At 38.8% G+C, this 24,545-nt stretch overlaps 1 protein-coding gene across 1 annotated transcript; it reads left to right on the top strand.

Annotated features, from left to right (window-relative positions):
• On the top strand, positions 1–24,231 carry c1qtnf12 (C1q and TNF related 12). Its single transcript, XM_057319201.1, has 8 exons — positions 1–1,568; positions 15,330–15,434; positions 15,848–15,959; positions 16,073–16,254; positions 18,401–18,509; positions 21,547–21,640; positions 23,104–23,182; positions 23,469–24,231. The coding sequence occupies exons 1-8, from the start codon at positions 1,395–1,397 to the stop codon at positions 23,565–23,567; spliced, it is 954 nt and encodes a 317-aa protein (XP_057175184.1). The 5' UTR covers positions 1–1,394; the 3' UTR covers positions 23,568–24,231.
• Positions 24,232–24,545: the final 314 nt, after the last annotated feature.

The following is a 24,545-nucleotide window of genomic DNA, read 5'->3' as shown; positions in this document are numbered from 1 at the left end:
ACTCGAAGGTGAGTAAATGATTTTTGGGTGAAGTATCCCTTGAAGGTGTATACATTTAATGTGCATACATTTTCATCGCCCTGTAAAACTTTTGTGTCTTTGGAGCTGGACAGAGATCAGTTATGATGCCTCAAAGCATTTCTTTGTGAGTTGTTTGAATTCTTTGATACTAAATGTCACATAGCTATTCCAAAGTAGGACAGTTCACACACACACTTTTACACCTACACACATGAACACACATTCCCTTGAGTCTGCCTGCCAAAAAGCTCCCCCTTGCTTTCTCAAGACTTGAGTATTTCATTAGTGAGATAAAACAGGGCTGAGCCCACTGGGTTTGCCAGTTCTTCTGATGAGGAAAAGAGAAGCAGGGGAATCAGAAAGAGAGAGAGAGAGAGAGGCAGTGATAAACTCTGCTGTGAGTCCTCGTGTAAGCAGAGAGAGAGAGAGTGCAGAAGCAGCAGCAGCATAAGATCTGGACAGAGTTAGAACACAAGCGAAAGCAGAGGGAGCAAGACCTACCACAAAGATCATGCAATTAGATGTGAGTCTACATGTGTTTTTTTCACTCTGCTGGACCAGGCTGATGAATTAGGGCCGGGGACTTTGTACGCAAGTGGGCACATTTGAAGCTGTCAGAGAAAGCGCGCGATTGTCTCGTCAAGTGCTTCACGGCTTTGAAGTTTCTCAGTCGGCCGCGGGGGACCAATTTTCCCTGCGAGGAAAAAAAACGGCAAAAGAGGGCCAAAGGCTACGAATACTGGAGTAGTTCCAACTTCCAATTCCCTCGGGACATTTTTTTCCACCTCAGCGTCAAGAGAAAACCACATGTGAAGACTGATGGGGCAAGAGCTCAGCATTGCTTACCAGAGAATCAACTTGGATGCATCACTGACTGCAACACCACAGAGGCTCCACGACACAGTGGCGAAGATCCAGAGAGAGGGAATCTAGTAATCTCCATCCACGCTCCCCTCCCCACCTTCACTTCATCTGCCTGGACCTTCTTCGGTTGCCCCCTGGTACCCCCCGCAGGGCAGGAAGCGTGAAAAATCTCACTAATGGGTTTATTTGCTGTCAGCTCAGCGACGACCTGTCATTTCCCAGGGCCGCTCCGCTTGACACATTTCATAGTTGAGTAAGCTTCACTTTGTTTCTGCCAAAGGAGCTTCGGTCTTTTGACAAGATCAAGACCAAGCTTAACAGCCAGCTTAATTCACGTTGGTTGGTTGCATGTTTGCCTACATTATTTTCTTTTGGGAGGTCAAGCGTATGATTTAAAGCCAAGTGGACATTTGCCATTGCTCTGTGTTTCTGACCAAGAACTTGCAGAAGAGAGAAAGACAAGCAGAGATTTCTGATTCGACAACATTCTCCAGGCTGGTGGGCTGAAGATGCGGTTCTGGCTGCTAGCTGTGGTGACGGCAGTGCTCTGGAGTCACTGCATCCTTCTAGGGTGGGCTGAGGGCAGGAAGGCACGTAAGAGGCCGAAGGACACCAATCCACAGTACACTGAAGCATTCAACAGCACCGTCTCAAACAGTGAGGAGCAGGAGGACAGCATGAGGGTATGTTCTCTTTAAAAATCCTAAAAATATAGTTGCAATGCTCTGTTATCTTTATCTGTGAGTATAAACATACGCTTTTGAGTTTTTTAAAGTGATGTCACATCAGGTGTTCAGTTATTGTGTTATCTGATGTTCTCTCTGGGAGCAGTTTATCCTGTTTTTTTTATTAGCATTTTGGTTATTCCTCATTTTGTTAACACTTCACTATTGAAAAAATAAAACACACTGACTATGTTTTTATATGAAAACAGCTAATATAGAAAAGAAAAAAATCATAATTAATAATATTTCATTAACAATATTGAATATACTTCATATTAAAACACATTTCAATAATAAAGCTGACGTTTAATTTTATTTATAATTTGGCCTGCCACACAGGGAAAAAGGTGCACTAATGCTTTCCAGCAACAGATCCTTTTTGCAAAGTGTCAAAACCACACTGTAATAACACACAGAGCATGTCACATCAGAGAGAAAGACAGATTGCATTTGGCATTAACGCTCGTCTCATCATATTTTGTATATGTGCCCTAGCTGAAAGACTGCGGCTGCTTCGCAAACTTTGGCTATTTGAACAAGATTATGCAGAGCACATTCAAAGCCCGTGATGGAGATGCTGCAAAAAATGTTGCTCATTAGTTGCTTTTTATAAGCTCAGGAGACATAGTTGTGATTCTCCTATGTTTCTTGATGAAGTGTCAGCAGTTTATCAGATATTTCCCCTTAAATCTCCTAAAAGGAGAAACAAAAATAGATGCAAATGAGAGATGTAAGAGAGTGAAAACTGAGATTGTGGTGAGAGAAGCTTGGGCAATCTCTTTATTGTCTAATTTAGGTATCAGCTTTGTCTTCCCGTGTTTCTCCTAAAATCCATTAGGAGAAATAAGAGTAGACACAACTGAGACATGAGAAATATCTGAGACTTAGTTGAGATTCTTATTTATCGCTCATTGTAGTATCAACAGTGTCTCAGATGTTTCTCCTAAAACTCCTTAGGAAGGATAAATAAAAGTAGACACAAGCGAGACATGAGAAAGTCATGAAAAGAATAAAAACTGGAGAACTTTTTATTGTTGCGGTTTTTATGATGATGTTGTTTTTCACATTCATTGGACATGACTGTAGGATGAGAGACAGGAAGGGAAGATGAAAGTACCTTTAGCTGGGATTCGAACTCGTGCTGCCTGAGGTGCTGCTGTGCTTCGATGTTGATGTGCTGCCCACCAGGCTATGTTTATGACAGGGATTTATCTTAGTTCAGGATACTAAGGGCTGATTATTCTCTTACATGTCTCATTTATGTATCAGCTTTGTCTTCTGGGTCCAGCTGCATATAATTAGTTGAATAGTTTAAGAACAAGTAAAACAACAATACATTTAAAATGCATTTATTTCATACTAAGTATAGTTTAAATGTATTAACATATTTACTGACATGACTTACTGAGGAAAAAAATATAAAGAAACTTTATTTGGAGTACTATTTATACACAATGCACATTTCTTCATATTAAGCCTGTGTTTAAATAAAAATGGGTTCTAATGTCACCTTTGATAAGGATTTTCTTTCAATGCAAGATACAGTATTTAAAGTGTACTGTACCTGAAGCATACTTGCAAGAGTTCCACTTTAGCACAATCAAATACACTTAAATGTATCTTTCGTTAGACTTCAGCACTATTTCTGCATAATTAAAGTATATTAAGTACAAAATGAGTTGTTCCAATTTAGCAGACTTTAAGTAAACCAATTTAGTATACCCCAAATTCAATCGCAGTGTATTTTCATTAAGTACATAAGATGTAAATGGATTTGCAGTATACTTGGCATGAAATAAATGTATTTCAGATACATTTTAGTATATTTATTTTTCACTAGGGTAACCAAAGAGCAATCAGTCTATACCAGGCTTAAAAAAAATATGACTAACTTTTAAGACTAAGTAGTCTTAGAAGTCTAAGAAGTTTTTGAAACCAGCCCCAGATATCTTAAATTAAATTTTAGGATAATTGTGTTAAATTGATAATTTTTAGTAATATTGTAAATATAGAAACTATCATTTAAATACTAAACTATGACATGATCACTAAAATATGTCAATGCATGTATTGTGCTTGATTGAAATAGTGTGGAGGAATGACAGAATCTACCTTCAACATCTCAAAGGTTTTTGCAAGACACAAATGAGGTTACATTAACATCAAATAGAGACTTGCTTTCCTGAGTCAAACACTCTCACATTTATCTCCTCTAAGGTTTAATAAGAGATCTCCATACTATCTCACACTGTGCTCAGACTTTTCTCCTTAGCTAGAGACTCTAACATTCTCACATTTATCTCCTCTAAAATTTTCATAAGAGATCTCAGTAGCATCTCACACTGTGCTCAGATTATTCTCTTTAGCTAGAAACTAACATCCTCACATCTGTCTCCTCTTAAAGTTTATGAGAGTTCAATAGCTTTACAAAGTGTGCACCAATAAATAAGCCTATATTAATAGTGAAAATATGCAGAAATAAGGTCAATGCTATTCTTTATTTGTTGATACAATGAAAGCTGTACAATTTAAGTGCATATGGCACATTATTTATTGTTAGAAATAGTATGTACTGTACCATATGCTGTTATCAGGAAGAAAAACATGATAAGTAACTGTAATAAAGTTCAATGTAGGGAAGGAAGGAAGGCGGGAACCGGCATCATTTAAACAATAAACTTTAATCAAAATAAATAAACAATAATCCAGCAAATAAAAGGCCGGCAGCCACCTCACGGTCGACTGCCGGCCACACGAACATAAACAAACTCCACTTAACCTCCGGGGCCGGGTCCTCTCTCTCGATGGTCCGGTCGCTCGTCCTCTTATGCTCCCGAGCTCCCCCGTGAGGCATGCGGGGACCGGCGGTCGCACAGCTGACACTCGTTGCCACTTATGCCGCCGGCCCCGCCTTACCCGCCCCACGGCTCTCGCCCTGCCTTCCTCGCTACAGTAACCATGGAGCTTTCTTTGCTGATTGGCCAACCGGTATGTTTGGAATGGCACATTAAATGGCTTATGACTCAATCCCCAACTAATTTGATTTTAATACATACTCTCTTTAGAAACTTTAGAGGTGATACATCTGAGAATGTTAGAGTTTCTAGCTAAGGAGAAAACTCTGAGCACAGTGTGAAATATTACGGAGATATCTTAAGAAACTTTAAGGAGATAATTGTGAGAATGTTAGAGTCTCTAGCTAAGGGGAGAAGTCTGAGCACAGTGTGAGATGTTATGGAGATCTCTCATGAAACTTTAGAGGAGATAAATGTGAGAATGTTAGAGTCTCTAGCTAAGGGGAGAAGTCTGAGCACAGTGTGAGATGTTATGGAGATCTCATCTAAATTTCAGTGGAGATAAACATGACAAGGATGATTTTTTTTTCTCAGGAGAAACATGTGAGAAGCAGACTTAACCTTATGTCTCATTTTGATGTTCACTCGATCTAATTTCTGTCTAGGACAGTGTTTCCCAACCTTTTTTCTGCCGCGGCACAGTATTAATCTGCCAAAAATTTCACGGCACACCAGCATCACATTAATCACTAAAATATAACAAAATGGCACAAAACTGCATTGCTTTAAATTGCTTGTTAAGACAGCATATTATAATAAACGTAGTACATATGATGTCAATGTGAAACTTGAGCTTGTTTTGATGAACACAAAGATGATATCCTCGCTGGAATTGATGACAACGACACACGGAGCTCTTGGTCAACTGCTCTCAATCTTTCTCTATTTTTGTTCTTTATATAAGTCAAACTGGAAAAGCTGAGCTCACATAAGTAGGTTGTGGAAAAAGATAACAACACTGAGATTGTACTGTCTGCAATGACTGGGTACTCTTTGGCAGCAGTCAACCAGAAACTGTCCAAAGGTAGGTCACTGAATATAATTTTCAAACCACGGTCCTGTCTCATTTCAGTGAGCTGCTCTTGTTGCTGCAGCGACAGTCCATTTGCGTTATCCATTGCAGATGAGCTAAATGGGTCTCGAACCCAGTCAAAGGCTTCAGGTGATGTTAAGGGGAAATAAAAAGAGAATTTTTCTTCGAGAGTTGATAGATGCTTACATATTACCTCACACAATGCCGCAAAGTTGTCTGAATGTCCAGTTTGGGCAAGGGGAAACATCTCAAGAGAGCCTTTTTCCACATGTTGTCGCCAGAGGGCAAGCTTTGATCTGAATCCATGCAGTTTGTCTGTGCTAGTTAGTACATTTTCATTTCTCCCTTGCATTCGCGTGTTCAGTTCATTCAGGTGTGCAAAAATGTCCGCCATGTATGCCAACCGTGCACACCATTCCTCATCTGCCAACAGCAATGCGTACTCCGATTTTTCCGCTGTTAAGAAGGTTTTCAGTTCTTCCCTCAGTTCGTACACACGCGACAAAAGTTTACAACGGGACAGCCATCGGACCTCCGTATGAAGCAATAAAGTCTTATGGTCTGCCCCCATCTCCTCACATAAGATAGAAAATAGTCGGCTTTTCAAAGGCCTTGTTTTTATAAAGTTGACAATACGCACTGCACCATCCAACACATTCGACAGCTCCTTTGGTAACGTCTTGGCAACAAGTGCCTCGCGATGCAAAAAACAGTGCGTGACCGTTACGTTCGGATTTTTTTCTTTGACTCTACTGACGAATCCCTTGGTATTCCCAGTCATGGATGCTGCTCCGTCGGTACACACACTCACGCAGTTTTCCCATTTTAGTCCTCCTTGTTCAATGTAATCGGATGTCACCCGAAATATTTCCTCTCCTGTTGTTTTTGATGGCAACTCTTTGCAAAAATAAGAATTCTCTCTGATGATTTCACCATCCACAAAGCGCACGTTCGCTAATAGCTGAGCATTCCCACTTATGTCTGTTGATTCATCAATTTGGAGTGCAAATTGATGAATTTATTTTTTCCAGTACAAATTTATTTTTTCCAGTACAACACTCTCAATGTCAGCGGACATATCGTCAATGCGTCTGGCGATTGAATTGTTTGAAACGGGCACTTTTGCAATTTCTTTGGCAGCATTTGGACCCAACATTGTTTTCACAATTGCTTTGCATGCAGGCATAATTAATGACTCCGCCACCGTATGTGGCTTTTTCGATTTTGCCAATAAACCAGCAACCAGGTAGCTAGCTTCGAGAGCTTTTTCAGACACTGTGGTACTCTTTCTCATCAAAGAAGCCTGTTTCTCCGTTTGATCTCTCAAACGCACAAAATAGTTTCTTTTTTAATAAGTGATGGATGTTTTGTTTGTAAATGACGTTTAAGCTGGCTAGGAACCATTGCATGGTTAGATAGTTTTTCTCCACAGACTAAGCATAAGGGTAGTGCTGCCGAGCAATCCCCGGTGAAAGTGAATCCATATGACAGATAACTGTCGCTGTATTGTCTTGAGCTCACCGTTTTTGCTTTCTTTCCTGTGTCTCCACTGCTAGAGGGCCCAGGTTCCGATTCAGGGTCGTTAGATTTTCTTTTCAAGAATTTATCCATGTTTTCCCGTTGGTTTTAGTAGCGTGGTCGTAATTATGTGTGGAATTCGCACATGGGAAAATCGCGGGCTACGAGGTCACGTATACGTACAGTCTCCTGGATGAGATCACGTATACGTGGTCAAATACGCGATGAGGTCACAGTTGGTTTACTTTTAATTGTAAAACATTGCTGTACATCTATATTTTATTTATTATTATTAAAAATTGGCCATTTTCCACGGCACACCGGACAACACCGGCACAGCGGTTGGGAAACACTGGTCTAGGAGAAAGATCTCTTGTTTGATTTTGCTTTCCTCTGGGACATTTCTGATTAGTTTGGCACAGACTCAAACATGTGCATTTCTAGAGAATTAGGGCTTCTGACACTGTGGAGTGTAGTAAGACTTCTTCACAACCGGTAACATCCGGTAATCTGTTTCAGGAGATCTGATTTATAGATTTTGATCATGTAACAAACGGTCAAATGAGACACTTCTGAGATGCATGTTACAGGTGTAAAGTGATTACGTTTTGGCTGATCTTAACAGATCTTAACACAATCTTGCTCAAGATGAGACTGTAAACTGTGAAGTGGATGACCACCTATACCGCCAGACTCGCTATCAGAATGTGAAGACGGGGCTATTTTTGTATTATTTGAGAAGTTGTGGTGTCAATAGTTTTACGTTACAGTACAGAATGGAGAAACACACAAATATTTACAATTCTAAGAATAACCATTAATTTCAATGAGCATAAACTCTTTCTGTGTCTAAATTATCATACATTAGTATGTTGACATATTCTGGCTCCAGCATTGTCGACATTTTGCTATTTCAAACCTTTATTTGTTTATGGGTTTGTATTGTTTAGATATTGGGATTTTCATTGTAAAATTAACTCAAGTTTTAGCCCACCCACACAGTTGGCATTCTCAAACACCCCACCCTACCCCTATGCCAACCACACGCTTTCCATAACTCGTGTGCTTCAGTGGTCTTGTTGACAAGAGTTATTGCCTGATTCAGATAAATGTTAGAGTTTTGACCTGTATGACTTTCTTCTGCCGAACACAAAAGAAGATATTTTGAAGAATGTCGGTAACCAAACAACGGCAGTACCCATTCATTTCTATTGTATGGATACAAAACCAATGCAAGTGAATGGGTACCGTCGTTGTTTGGTTACCAACATTCTTCAAAATATCTTCTTTTGTGTTATGCAGAAGAAAGAAAGTCATACATGTTTGAAATGACAATAAGGTGAGTAAATCATAACAGAATTTTATTTTTGGGTGAACCATCCCTTTTAGAAAGTATAAAAAACTGGAAGCCTGGAAAACATGTTATAACTGGTGACCTTGAGTCAACCTCTGTCTCTCAAGGCTTGTTCTTCTCCCTCTTTTATCCCCAGACCTTTTTGCATTTTCTTGTTCTTCTCCCTCATCATCACACCCCAAGTGTCTTCATCACATCTTCTTCCTCATCTTCCTCTCTTTGTGGCCCAGCATAGGCAGAATGCCATGAGAAAGTTAGGTGGAGAGATATTTAAAGAACCTTGGCAGCGCTCTTTCCCAGCCCATTGATTCTGTCATTCACAGACCAGGCTGACTCCGCTGTGTCTGGGACATCCGATAGGGGCGGTGCGGCCCCCTGTAAAAACTGGGGCAGCAGGCCGCGTAAGCCCCTCACAATGCCTCATAGAAAGGGTCTTGAAAGCGGACACCTCGAGAAGGATTAGTCACTCTCTCTCCCCTTGCTTAAAATCTTTTCATCTTGTCCAGTACAATCTGAGAATAATGGCATAATCACACTAAAACCCAAAGTTGTGCCAGGTTGTGTCACTGCCACTACAGGGTTAAGGTGATGTTCAGATGGAGATCATCTTTAGAGGTATAGGTGAGATTTATTGGATCCATGTGCTGTTATTTATTGTCCTACTAATACACGCTATGAAGCCTTGCTGGGAATCCCATCAAAGCTAAACCAGTGACGCCAAACCAGGCTATGGAAAAGCAGTGTTTGCCCCACATGAAGAAATCACAAGGATATTCAGAAAGAAAAAATAAAAGTTGTTTTTATATGGGGTTTGCCTAAAAATACTTTTTTAATTCAGTCAAGTCAAGTTTTTACTTGGTGACCTTGAGTCAACATCTGTCCTTCAAGGCTTGCTCTTCTCCCTCTTTTATCCCCAGATAAAAATATTCTGTCATCATTTACTCACCCTCTTTTTATTTCAAAGCTGTATGAAAGAAGATATTTTAAAGAATATAGATAACCGAACAATGGTGGTACCCATTCACTTCTATTGTATAGACACAAAACCCATGCAAGTCCATGGGAACCACCGTTGGTTGGTTTCCGACATTCTTTAAAATATCTTTTGTGTTCTGCATAATAAAGTCATATAACGACAAGAGGGTGAATAAATGATGACAGAATGTTCAATTTTTGGATAAACTATCCCTTTAATGTCTGAACATTTATTTCGTTCAGAGGAATGATAACACTATTGTGCCCTACTCGAATCATAAAACTATTTTAATCTTTAAACAATCTAACTTTTAGACTTTGCATTAAATTAACAATAATCTTTCACACAGTTTCCGTGAACAGATGTTGTGTAATTCTCTTCCAAATTATTAGATGCTTGTTACACTAAGCATTTAAATAACATTTACATGGGGTCTAATCTTACAATTATGCTCCACTGAATTTTTCTCAGAAGCTCAAAACCACAGTTATTTATCTTCAAGGCGTGCGCAACATTACGGCCCATTGATGTAGGTGTGTACCTGAAGCTTTTCCTAGCTGTCCATTTGACCTACCACAGATAATGGGGAAATGAGCAACTAGCTTGTCGCAAACTAGCTTAACGGTATAATTTGTGCACAAAGCAGGTGTGATGCTGCAATCAGACGCTCTTTAACTCTTTGACTTTTTATGTGAGAGGAAGGCTGGATAATTCTCCAGCAGATCTCGTAATAAGTCCCGTGGCTCCCTCTCTTTTCACATGTCTTCACTAGCCAGGAATGCGCACTTCACGTTCACGTAAATATCTAAACAATGTTTATACTGCCACAATGCCATAAAACAGAGAGAGAGAGAGAGAGAGTTATTAGAACAACACCCAATCGGTAGTTCAGTAAAGTTGCAAGTGGATTCCGACACGAACGTGTTATTGTGCTTTGGTTAGATCTGAGTAAATTAGATTCAGACGTCTTTGATGTCACTATTTAATGACCTGTGGGCTTAATGGGAAAATTTCCAACTTTCCCCCATGAGTAATAACACAGCGTTTAACTGCCTGTTTGGCTGCTCACGTAAGAATGTGATGAAAGGAACTTTACGGTAACTGCCAAACAAATATTTGACGTACACGCGAAAGAAAAACAGTATCTGTCGTCCATTTGGAGTGTATTAGATATCAGGCCTCGTCCACAGGGAAGGAATTACAGAGTAATGAGGCCCAGTAATGAAATTTACAGTGCTGCTGGGTCTGTTACCTGTTAAATGATGCCCTTTGAAGCTGTGTTGCTTGATATTCAGCCAAAGAATTATTTCTCTTTTGTATCTCTGTGTCGAGTTCCAAAATCGTAATGACTTGGTACCAACAGAAACCGTAATTGCAGGTAAGAATCTAAGGTGTGGCTTGCACAGGTTCATATAATCAAACCCATAAAGCTGTTGACTGACCCATTAAGCTGTGTTTCGGGACCTACCATCACCACACTTTGTTCTCATCAGGACGGAGGCGTAATGAAAGGGAGTATCTGTATGTGGTGTGCACGTTTGGTGTACTTCACGTCTTATCCGTCAGGCTCTTGTTTGTCAGTACAGCTATAGATGTGAAATGATGGGTGAATCTAGAGATGGTGGGTGCAGGGTGCGTGATATGAAGGATGCATGCAAGTCCCGAGCTGCGATACGGCGGGGAGATCCTTCCCCGGAGGCGTGGGATGGAAAATATCATTGAGCCATGCATGGATGAGTGCACAGACAGTGATGATACACCCATCTAGAAACAACAATCATTTTGGGAATGCCCTCAGTTACAGTTTGATTTTTCAACATCTTTGTTGGTCTTGAAACAACATACCTGACAGCTAATATAAAGATTAGGTTGGGTGAGGGACACGACAAGATTGTTTTTCCAGGACCAACGAGAAATGTTGACAGAGGAACATGCTTTACTCAGCAAAATGTCATATTTTTGAGGTGGTAGTATAGCAGGCGGGTGTATGTGCCATGTCAACAAGTATGAACAAGCTGTATTAATGGGAATTCCATCTTTGCAGCAAGTTTTAGTCTTGATGGAAACACGGGTTTGTTGTATTTTGTGTTTCTGCATGACAACTTACAGTACAAAAGCTTATAGTTAGTTCACCCAAAAATGAAAATTCTGTCATCATTTATTCACCATTTCAAACCTGTATGACTTTCTTTCTTCCGCACAACACAAAAGAAGATATTTTGAACAATGTTGGTAACCGAACCGCACTGTTACTAATTCACTTCTACACAAAACCAATTGCTAGTGAATGGGTGCCGGTTATCAACATTCTTCAAAATATCTTCTTTTCTATCACTTTATGTCTGTATATTAATGTGCTAGAAATCAGATAAATGTGTAATTTAGGTTCAATAAATATGTCATCTTTTGTTAAAAGTAAAAACACTTTAAAGTCCAGATTGCATACATAAGGCAATGTGAGGTAAAAAGGTTGTAATCATTTGATGTATTCATATTTCTGTATTAAAATGATGTAAAGCTCAGTGCGGCTACAAGTTTCTTCACAATCACTGCCGCATAATTGTTGATTGTGGCCTCAAGGTAGATTTTTATGGCTGCGTTTATATTTGCTGTGGAGCGCTGCCATTAAAAATGTCTCTGACGTTTCTCTCTTAAAATAAACATATTTCCTAGATGTTAAACAAATAGTGAGCTCTAAAGAGTTTTGTAGAAATGTTGTATCTTCAATAAAGGAATTATTAGAACACAAGTTATAAATACATGGCCCAAATCTAAATAATAAAAAAAAGGAATTTTTAAAATTCAAGCAAATTTTAATATGTAATAAAATAGTCATTTCTGACTTTCAACATTTAATTCTTTGATAAACTTTCGGCTTATAAAAGTCTAGAAAAATCTCTCAAAGCGACATGGTGTACACACTTCCCATATCATGTTCAACCATTTAATATGAACATGACTGAGGGGCTTTGTGTTTACTTACTCAGCCTATTATAATGTCTTCAAGACGTCTATTTTTCTCAGCTTTCCTGTTGTCTCACCAAAGCTCAAAACCTTTTTCTTTTTTTAAACTCTCTAATGGAGCATTTGGCAGCTTTGCTCCACAACGGTCTGCTGTTTTAACAGCCCCAAAACAAACTCGTGAGAGAAAAATCCACCCCAGTGGTATGCTGAGATAATAACAGCTTGCCATGATCTGTCATGATCTGAATAACTTCAGCGCAGGGCTCTTCATACAAGCCATGGTAGTGCTGTCAACTGAATCGCCTGTGTACATAGTGCACTGAAATATTGGAAACGTTATCGCGCTGACCTAACCACCACACATTCCACATGAGTCTTAAGCTTAAATAAAATCTTCTCTCGTTTCCGAAGATTGTTTTAGAGTATTGTTTTTATCAGCATGCGTTGAAGAATACGATCACTGGTTGTATAGTTTAAATCTGTGTTGTCCGGTAGAGCAATAATCTGTGTGCAGCATTTAGATATTGTTTTTTCCTTTTGTGAAGGAGAACATGAGAGAACATGATACAATATGATAGCATAGAGTATTGATGCGTTTCCATAAACTTCTACATCATTTCCCAGCAGTGACTTCAGGCAAGTTAATCCTTGCCTTGACAGAATTATGGATCCTCCCCGCTCATCTGATCTGACGCCGATCGTTCACGGTGTTAATGCTGATTCTTCAAATGTTCTTAAGTGGATCAGTAAAGGTGTTGTCTTGTCCACTTTGCAAATCCTGTGGAAACTGGTTGTAGATGCTCAGAATGCGGCATTTCATTGCCTTGGAGTTTATTGATAGATTTATGTTGTAACAACAACATTATGAGGACATCATGAACTGAGCATTTCTTCTTTTCACTAACATAAGAATCCTGTGGCTATTTTTTGGCAGCGCTAACCCATTCCACGCTGCTTTGACATACAGTCTGTATTTATAAAGCATTCCATATAAGACAATGGAAGAGAAACAAGTCGCTTGTGTTTTCCCAGCGTTTGGTGAAGATCTGAGGGTTTGACTTCTGCTGTAACAGTATCTTCACAAATCTCTCCGTCTTTTAGCTGTCTCCGGGCTTCTAATTCAAAACAATAACACCGAGACAGCCAACACGCAAGGGGCTTGTGTGCTAGTTGAGTTGTTTGTTTTGTCTCCTGTCACAAGAAACATAGAACGATTTTTTTTACACGCAACCAAAAATATGAGCTCTTCTTTCCAGTATATGTCAGAAAAACAAGGCGATACTTTGTTGTAGCTTAACACGGGACGCGTCTTTTTGTGAGGAGATGTAGCATGTTAGTTTAACAGATAAGCGATCCAGGTCTCGGTGCCAAACCTAAACAAATTCCATTTTCGACAGCACACCTCCGCAACTTATCTCTCTATCTCTGTTTCTATCTCAACCGCAGTCACTTGAAGTTTAGGGAAGGGCTCATAGAGATTGAATTCATATTTGTGGTTAGTGGATTTCATAAAGCCCAGCGCTGTTTGTGGTTGGTTGTTCAAGAAGTAGCAATTATATGTCATGTTTTGTTTGGTGCGATGCTAATGTACACAGTGTGTTGTTTTCAACTAGTCTGAACATTCTCAGTCGATTACTTCAATATATACTGCTATTGGAAAAATAGATAACGTTCTACAATGTTTCGCTAAAAAAGGGAAGATGTCATTTGCTCGACTGCTGATTGTTGAAATCACTCCAAGCTTGAATTTAGAGAGTTCAAACTACTGCCAAACAGAGCGAGTTATATTAAATATTGCACATTAGATAACCTCTTTCTGGGTTAGCCTGCTACCTCAGAGAAATGAACTCGAAGCGTATTGAAGCAGCCAGCAATTTTTCCACTGTATGTTTTTATCCAGTTGCATAAAGCAACTCACAGTGTAACGCGCCATGTCTCGGGCCTCTCATTTTCAGTTTAACAGTAATGTCTCGCTCATGGAAACTTGTTTAAACTAGATCAATTTAGAAAGGCTGTTTATTTTGCACAGACTCTACTGCAGGGCAAAACTGACGTATAGCACCTGAGAGAACTACTGAACAGGAGTAATTAAGCAAAGGGTAAAGTACTTAAGAGCAAATTTGACTGAGTGTGTTTGGCACGAGGTAGTGCCGCACGCCACACAAAGATCCATTCCTTGCCGTGCTGAGAAAGAGAGAATAAGAAATAAACGGGTACAGAGTGCAACCTGCTATGTCTGGCACCATTTAATAGCATCTTTAGGCAAAAGTTTCCTATGAGGGTTTGTAAGCAGAAATTATGACTCATTGGTTATGGCTACAATACATCGCCGACTGAATGATCTTAGCCTAAATATTTGATATCATGACATTGGTACTGCTTTTAATGACTCATCAAATATATAGCCGCGGAAAAAAACATTTCAAAATTATTTTCTGAAGTTTTCTGAATTTACTATTTATATGTGTTTAGGTAAAATGATCATTTTTGTTTCATTCTGTTACCTACTAACAATATTTCTCCTAAATTTCAAATAAAAAAAATCTATTTGCATTTATTTGCAGAAAATGAAAACTGGAGAAAAGATGCTCTGTATTTTTTCAGACCTCAAATACGTTTAAGCAAAACAACAGTACTACCTGTACATGTATTTAGGAAAAGTTCTTTTTTTTAAAAAATGTGATAACCTTTTTATCACAGTTTTCATGTCTTGTCATGCTGTCAGTCTTTCACATTGCTGTTGGATGACTTGATGTCACTCCTAAAATTTAATTTTGTTGAAATTCAACAGACACTGGACTGGCCACAATACATCTAGAAATGCTGAATACATGAAAATTTGGAATTTGGCTGTACAGTATATCACTGGTATTAACATACCTTTTTTATGGCCTACTCTCTGACATGTGTTAAACAAGCGATATAATTTGTCATATATCCGGAATCATCAACATACTAAAAGCTATATGCCGTTCCAAAAAACAACAAGAGGTTGATCACTTTTGGTTTGATTCTTCAGGTCAGTGAGAACCAGAGAGTGGATCCTCTTGGATCATGGATGGATTTTGTGAAGAGACCCGTGGGCAACTTTCCCGGAAAATGCAGAAAGCGAAAACGACCACTGGTGCGGAAAATCTTTACAATCACATATTATCAAATGTCAAAGACAGAATTGACAGAAGCACATAAGAGCATGAGAATGAACAGTACAATTCTTCTGGCTATATTTTGTGACAATTCAACAGCTAATGCTGAAGGCTACGGCTTTAGGTGGCAATAAAAACTAAAAAGCACAATTACGGACGCACTGCACTTAATGTAAAAAAAACCTGCGAATGTAAATCTGTTAATGCATAATTTATCCCTAGCATGGAATTCATCATGCTTTGCATAATACATTCCTAAAGATTTCAAGTGGTGACATGTTATCATATAAAGTGAAATACCATTTGAGCATTGAGAGAACTTTACTGTACGTCTTCATGAGGTTGATTTGATGTTAGTATATATAACAGTTTTATTTATTTTGACTATCAGCCTGGTCCCCCAGGCCCTCCAGGTCCACCAGGGCCTCAGGGACCTCCAGGATCTCCCGGGGCAGAGGTCACTCAAGAGGTCCTCCTGCGAGAGTTCAAAGAAATGATCAAAGGTGAGGGCCCCCAATGTGCATCTACATTTTCCTACGGCGTTTTCTGTTCGTCATCTTGCTATCATGAAGATTAGTTGGACATTTTGAGATACACATGATGTTTGCTTGAACAGAGGCCACAGAGAGGCGAGCTGCAGTGGACAGACCCAACGAACCCAGTCAGCTGCCCACATCTCTCCTTAACCTAGAGAGCTTGACCTCCTACAGGAGAATTGAAGAAGCGTTTCACTGCAAACTCAAAGGCCCTGTAGTTGTGGACAAGAAAACTTTGGCAGAGCTGCAGAACTTTCAGACGGTAGGTAAATCATAGAATCACATTGTGCTGTTAGCGGAAACATTTACTTCATCAAACACTCGTATGATAAGTCATATTTTGAGAGGTGACAGAGGGTTATAAATCAACAAAGTGTGTGTTTCTGCGGTCTCTCATTAAGATGCATTTGGTCTCTATCATATACATACATCTAAAACTTAAAGGGACAGTTCACCCTTAAAATTCTGTCATCATTTACTGACCCTCGAGTTGTTTCAAATCTGTATAAATATCTTTGTTCTGATGAACACAGAGAAAGATATTTGGAAGAATGCTTGTAACCAAACTGTTCTTGGCCACCATTGACTATCACAGTAGAAAAAATTACAGTGGTAGTCAAAAGTGCCCCAGAACTGTTTGCTTTTGTACATTCTTCAAAATATCTTCTTATGTGTTCAACCGAACAAAGAAATGTATAGAGCATTTTTTCCTAGTACGGAATTCAATGGTGGCCAAGAGCATTTTTGGGTGAGCTGTTCCTTTAAGCGTACTAACATAACACACATTATGAGCTACTTACAAGACAGAACAAGTGCGCCTAAATGTGATCGCCTATAAGTGACACATATTGGCATTAAGTGAATTGTTTAAGAAAGAATATACCTTCTATTTTTCTCTTTCCTGCTTTTCACTTTTTATTGTTAGTATTCTTAAATGAATGCCTTATGTTGACTTGAGCACAATAATGTTGATGGGCCAACAAAAAAGAAGGAAAAGGCGCATATAAAATCTGAGAGTAGCAGATTTGAATTAATGTCAATATGAATGATTTCCAGTGATTTAGAAACATACTAAAAGATACAACAAAAGTGCACGTGATAAGCAGGTTAAGCTCTTGAAATTCCATCAAATGATTTGAAATGGTTTTGTTTTGTCTTGGCTCCATTTAGCTTCGAACTGCGTTGTTGTGTCTATAGTGACAGTTTTACAGAATACTAGGCCATTTCCAAAAGCCTCCAACCTGAGTGTGCTTCACAACTGAATTGAGAGCCATCTGTGATGGTAACCTCCTGATTGGTTCTTGTTTTATGAACCTAGAAATGAGATGCTGGATTGGCCAATAATTTACTCAGCCAGGTCCTCCTAAAAATGACATCCAATGCAATGCACAAAAGGTACTCTGTCTGAGGTTCTGAACTAGTGAGTTGTGTGGATAAAAATAGACACTATTTGAAACAGAACGCTGTTTCAGGGAAGAGCCACGGCCTGTGGTATTCTGATTAAGCTAGTTTATGTCAACAACTGACGGACACTGAAAATCATGTTTTTGGGGAGTAAGTCATGGAAAAAATAGCTATTGATTTGATGTAGACAACAGTAGATTTTATAAGACCACCATTTCAGTATAAAAAAAAACCTTTTCACATTTATGCCCAGGAAGTATCATAAATCATCCAAAGATGTCTGAATATCGCTTTTCCATAATAACGAATTGAGGATCATATAGATCCCTTCAAATCTGTCACATAACAGTTTTGCACATCAACACGAGTTCATCCAATTTAGACATTGTCAAAAGAAATCAAACTCCTCTTATTCTGAAATGTATGAGAAAGGCATTTATTGTATGTGTTTTAAGCTGACAGCACAGAACTGGCATAAGTGAAAGGGTGTTTAGCACACTAATCGGAGCACTCATTATAAAAGCGTCTGAGTCTGGAACTTTTGGTGGGTTCTGGAGGCGTAATGCAGAATAATGTGGTCTGGCATGGCTACATGGCTGCAGTTATGATCAAAAACAGAATCGGAGGATTCTTGGCAGATATCGACATATTTCTAGCCATTTAATGGTTATGTGCTCCCAAACTGAGCCCTAAAACTGGTTCATTTTGGAATGCTGTATGCGGGATCCTTCGATTTGTAAGTGAGTTTATTAGAGCGTGAAGGGCAAAAATTCAGCTGAAGACAAATTTGTCTTTAATGCTTGGAATGGTAGTCAGCAGTTTATGTGTTTGTGTATGATATCTTTATGCCCCACATACATCTTGAACTATTTTTATAAGGAGTGACTGCTGTTAATGTTTGACTTATAGCTTCTGCTTCATATTCTCAAGTATAGGAACTGGTTATTTGATGTGCAATGTTTCTTGTAAGCCCTCTATAATTCTCACCTGTCTCATACCTTTAGCCTCCTGCCAAAGGTGCCTTCCTCAGAGGAACGGGGATGGATCAGTCCACTGGCCGGTTTACAGCCCCCGTAACTGGAATTTATCAGTTCTCTGCCAATGTTCATATTGGTAAGGAAAGAAAAGTTTCACTTCAACAAACATTTACCTCTCATAATCAGAATCTTTTATTTTTTACTTTTGTGTAAGAGAAAAGTTCTGTGGATATTATCATTAGTGGTTTGAAGAATAATAACATAGGAATAATAATAGGATTATTTTACATATAAAGTTTTGGCTCTTTAATAGTTCAGCAGTTTTAATGGAATTCTCAAAAAGGTTATATTTAAGTATCTTTGACTGAGATAGGCGAAATAAAAAGAAAAATGAGACATTTGTTGACATACTGTACAGTAAGTGTAAAAAATAAATGTTGACAGCTTAGATCAGATAATTGAAATTTGGAAGAACATATTGAAATCTCTGGCTTTTGACAAATTTTAGACTTTGGTGTTTTGACAAATCCGAGCACAGTTTGTATGTAAAGATCTCTTCTAAAACTTTGGAGGTATGACACAAGATTTTTTTAAGGACAGACATCTGGGAAGAAGACTTTATTTAAAAAGTTCACCCAAAAATAAAAATTAATTTCATTATTTACTCACCCTTGAGTTGTTCCAAATCTTTATTGTAGGGGAATTACAGTAAAGACCTGTAGACCAGTTATGATGAATGAAGACAAAGAGTCAGGAATGCAATCAATCGAAGAAAAATTACTGAGGAAAAATAGTTTGTAGTTTTTCCAGCAGAAGTCAGCTTCAGCACTCTCAAGGAGTTCCACAGGCCGACCTGCCTTACATCCAAAAAGTCAACTAACTACGTCAGTGGTTCTCAACCTTTTCACGGTCGCGCCCCCCTGTAAACCCATTTTAAGAACTGGCGCCCCCCCACCCCATACTGTACATTGAGGATAGATAAGATAATGTGTAAAATATGTTAGATATATAAACTATATATAAAGAAGCAGAAAATACCTGTATATGACAGATTGAGCTCAAGAGATCAGAATATAAATGTAACAACCCTGCTGATAAAAACAAAAGAAACCATCACAGAAATGAATGGTTTCCATTAAAATACCATTGTGAACCATTAGCTTTTTGCATTAAAACCATTACAAAAATATAGTGTTTTGGGCATTATTCCAAAAGGATTAATCTGCCAGATCACGAGAACGGTGCGCGTTTCGTGATTTTAACACGAGCGAGAGTTTATTCGCAGTTTATAATACAGACGCGGTGTGGTGTCCCTGTCGAAAATAGCGTTTTACATCTTTAATAACTGTCAACAGCTTTAAACAGCCGTCCAAGTTCAAAAATATATGAAAAGGCACTTTATTTACACGCCACTCCCTTCACGCACACTCTGAATCATCGGGAGAGAGAGAGACTTGCGCTTATTCTGAAATTACAGTCTGAAAGACAAACATACTTATATGATCTACCTGTTTCTTAAGATGATGTAGAGGTAATTGCTGCTGCTTCCTGAGTGGACGATTGCCTTCTTTGTAGATATTAAGCTTCTGTGCGCAGCCTAAAATTGCACTGCCCAGGACCTACAATGAGTCTCACGCGCGCAGCTTCAGACGGAACATTGCCCTCGGTCAATTTGCAATCGCGTACCTCCGTGCATTCACGATCGGGTTCCAAAAGTGAGTGTTTCGGGGAACCGTCACGCCCCACCTGCAGCACCTCTGCGCCCCCCTGGTTGAGAACCACTGAACTACATCATTACTTAGGTAAATCAAGCTCACATGATTGGTTATCAATAGATACTCACTTATACAAGAACAGAAAGCTCTCAAACACTTCTGGAGTCATGAGACAGGACATACAGTCCTATAGATTATCAAAGATGACAGGCATGTACTATAATACAAATTAAAACATGACGTTACGTCCGTCTCGTGTTTTTCCACCCTTTCTCACTTTCCTGAAACAATACAATCACGCATACACAAACTCCTCAAGGGTAGAGTCTGTGCTAACAGAAGATGTTTTCTGAACATGATGATAAGAAGTCCCTTTTCACAGTCACACTGACCTGCAGGAAGAGAGAGCCTAAGCATTCATTGGAGACTTAAACCATGAATTATTCTCTACTTTCTGTAGGTTATATCATAATCAAAAGAAGTTAGTCTTAATCATGCTTAAATCATCAATTTAAAATAAGATGATGCTGAATAATAATTGATTAATATTTGTCAAAACTGCACAAAAGTATTTATATTTGAAGTAAGGTGAAGCCAGGTGAAGTTCTGATGAATATATTTGGAAGAATGCTTGCAACCAAACAGTTCTTGGCCACCATTGACTAGTATGAAAACTTACAATGACAGTCAAAAGTACCTCAGAAATGTTTGCTTTCCTACATTCTAATAAAACGACAACAACAGCATTACTGATTTCTTACCTACTGAAGATTTCTCTGCTATAAAAACAAACCCGTAAAACACATGCATTACGCAAACATCAGTAGATGGCACCGTGTGTTTCAGACTTGGCACGATCTCAACACATGGATTGCATTCCCCTGTAACTTACATTCCAACCGTTATGCATTTTTCAGAGACTGGGGGTGTCTCGCACAATGTCTTGCAATTAACAATAAAAAAAAGTGCACAGCCAAGTTGTTGGTCGATGCTTTTGGGGTGGGAGTAATCGTGTTGACTTCATCCTCTCCATAGTGGGAATACTGATGTGGAGTTGCGCTCAAACAAGCCTCAGGGACTCTAAACACAAAACTCTTCTTAGCTGTGGCGCCACCATGCAGCTCCGGGAAAAGGAGTTGGCTCTCTGCAGTAGACTGTGGCAGAATAAAATCAACATCCCCAAACAAATTCACAAATCCTCTACAGACTTATAGAAGAGACCAATATTTAGATGCGGCCGGAGGTCAAACAGGACCGGCATCATATGCCCCAGATACAAAACTTTGTCAAACACAAGACTTCAACAGACTTGACTCTTCATACAACAGCCTTTATTTCCGTGTGACAAAAGGGAAAATGTGTTTTTTAAACATGTTAATATCTGCCTGCATTTATTTAAGATGTCGGTTTACACTCAGATTCGATAAAACATATGCATTATCGTGTTCTTTTTTGCAGATCACACTGAAGTGAAGAAAAGTAAGAACCAGCTGAGAGCCAGAGACAATGTGAGAGTTTTGATCTGCATTGAATCACTCTGCCACAGATATACGTAAGTTTCCTTCCAGTTTGCAGAAAGTTAAAGTCCTTTCATAAATTCATCACAAATTTCGTTACTTCTGTGAAACATAAAATAAAGACATTTTGAGAAATGTACTGGTCACTGTTTTCCATGCAGTTGACAATGAATGGTGTAAATTCAAGATAAAATCATGACAAAAAATCATGATTTGAAAACAAACTCTTACAACTTAAAGGGATAGTTCACCCACAAATAAAAATTCTGTCATCATTTACTCACCCTCCAAACCTGTATGACTTTGTTTCTTCCGCAGAACACAAAAGAAGATATTTTGAAGAATGTTGTTAACTGGACCCCACCCACTTGCATTGGTTTTGTGTCCGTACAACAGAAGTGAATGGGGTCCAGTGCTGTTCGGATACCAACTTTCCTCAAAATATCTTCTTTTGTGTTCTCCGGAAGAAAGAAAGTCATACAGGATTGAAATGACATGAGGGTGAGTAAATGATGACAGAATTTTCATTTTTGGGTGAACTATCACTTTAAGGTCTTACAGCGTGAAAGGCCGGCCACAAAAAACGGCTTGTCAATGTTGGTGAATTCAGGTCTTCCTGCCAGACAGTGTCAATTCAGTCAGCAAAACTATCCAGAAGAAGAGCTGACACCAACATCTTTTGCCTGAAAAGTTATTATGATTACATTATGTATAATTTACCCCCATGCAGCACCTATATATTAGAGACAAATGCACGATTTTTGACTCCGTGTCCACAGACCACATCCACATAAATTCATGACTCCAATATAAATTCATGACTCAGACCTAAATGAGTACATTACTTCAGATGAAAATGAGTATTTTTCTTGAGCTTCTTTATAAATTCCGAGCATGTGGTTTTTATTTTAGCGGCTTAGGCGTGCGAGTGCATGTCATAAAAATCCTCTTTCACAAATCGAACAAAAATGATTTTGCTTAAAAGAAAAATACTATTAGCGGTACAGGAGGTGGGGGAGAGAGAGAGGTTGAAATTCTGGACAAACTCTTCCAGTTTATGTTGGTTGTTAGTCCGGCATCTTAGCACTATAAAGCATCTTGTCTGTTCTAGCTTGCGTGGAACCAGCAAGGCATTTCCTGTGTTAAAGTAAAGCAGGCCTTTAAAAAATGTCCTCTCACCTTCCGTCTGGTCCCTGTCACCTTGGTAACCTTAACTGGCCAACCTTTGACATATAGGGTCCCTGTCGGTTTTAGCTACAAAGCTCTTGACAGGTAATTCTTCAGATTTATCACTGGACAAAATGAGTGTAACTGGGTACAACATCATTTATATTTATTTTAAAAGAACAGAAGCATGTAATAAAGTAACACATTAACACACGTTGCGCACATTGATCTAAGTAACAAAATATATGGACTGTCATACAAACACAGTTTCTGCCTTCAAATCATTTTCCCATTCTTTAATATTCTTCATATTCTTTATACCTTTGTGCAGATCATTGGAAGTGATTGTTGGTCTTGAGAGTAACAGCAAGATATTTACAGTGTATGTCCATGGACTGCTGGAACTTCAGGTAAGCTTTGGGGAACCTGACCCACACAGTCCAACTTACTTCATTGAGTTGAATAACTGGAGTTAGAGTTTTATATTCTTATTAAAATCTAATCTTTTGCTCCTCTGCTCTTTTATATGCTATTTCTGGCACCTATTTCTGGCACTGAACTCTAAAATCAATTTACCAAACTGTGTTTTTAAATGCTTAGTTCAAATAAAAATCGAACCGTACGTCTTTGAAGTGAACGCCAGAGCTCAGAGCCGTGCTGTATTTCGTAATCGTAATGTGATGTGTTCTTTTCTAGGCTGGCCAGTACACCTCCATATTTGTGGACAATGCAGCTGGAGCATCGATCACAATACAGAATGGCTCTGATTTCATGGGCATGTTGTTGGGGGTATAGCCTCGGCTATATCTGGTGGATCAAATACAACAGACTGCATAGCTGCCCTTTGGACCGTCACGCAGCATCGTAAGACATCATTTGACTTCACCGTGAAAGCGGTTGTCTGTTCAAACTTTATGGATGAGCAAAGGACACATCGAACCCCACAATGCTAGAGACAAAGACTGTTGGATGCAATACTAAAAGACTTGAGGACAGTGGACTCTTATCTGCCTTGACTGCATTCCTTACAGTAAAATTCCTCCTGCTCCCTGTGTTCGTTTTGAATGGCATTCACCAGATCGTATTCTGTCATAAATGTATACAAAGAGATTTTTCTACCTATATATTGGTGCATGATGTCAGCACCATCCTCCTATAGTGTTTCTATTGTTTTATACATGGTGAGAGGTATTTTAGAGTAAATACAATACAAAAGAAATGGGTTTATCTATGGGCTGATAGTCTCACATCTTTTGGAGGTGTAACACAAAATGCACACCTTCTGTCGTAAATGACTTTATTGTGTATTGTTAATATCATTTAAATATCATAAGCTAGACAAAGTTTTATTTACTATGCAGATCCAAAAAGCATGTGTTCGAGCTGGATTATTGATGAAAGATTTTCCATTACGCTTGGCCAAAAGAAGGAAACAAGCAAAAGAAGCAAAAAAAAACAGCGCTGATGATCAGTATATTTTTATGTCCAGTGGGTAAAAATCCCAGACAATAGTGTTGATCCAAGAATGTGTGAGTGTATGCTTGGAAAGCTACAGTCATGATCGATTAGACATGTTAGAGTCCTGCTGAGTTCTCGTCTTGTGTGCCTCAATGCTAAATATGTCATCTAGTTTTTACATTCACTTTTCTCTTATTTTTCCATCTATTTTCAAACATGTTCTCATCTTTATCTTTAGTGAATACAGAAATTAGGATGCAAATGTATCAGCATATGTACAATATGACATATATACAGATTATTTATGTTTAAATG

The sequence above is a fragment of the Triplophysa rosa genome, linkage group LG21 (assembly GCF_024868665.1).
Source record: "Triplophysa rosa linkage group LG21, Trosa_1v2, whole genome shotgun sequence".
Lineage (NCBI taxonomy): Eukaryota > Metazoa > Chordata > Actinopteri > Cypriniformes > Nemacheilidae > Triplophysa > Triplophysa rosa.
The sequence above is the reverse complement of the archived record's forward strand: the minus strand, read 5'-3'. Positions and strand labels throughout refer to the sequence as shown.

Bases quoted from the DNA above. Each gene is read 5' to 3' on its own strand.
- c1qtnf12 (XM_057319201.1), top strand. From the start codon at position 1,395: ATGCGGTTCTGGCTGCTAGCTGTGGTGACGGCAGTGCTCTGGAGTCAC. The intron at 21,641-23,103 runs GTAAGTTTCCTT...ACCTTTGTGCAG, and splicing joins TCACTCTGCCACAGATATAC to ATCATTGGAAGTGATTGTTG. The intron at 23,183-23,468 runs GTAAGCTTTGGG...GTTCTTTTCTAG, and splicing joins ATGGACTGCTGGAACTTCAG to GCTGGCCAGTACACCTCCAT.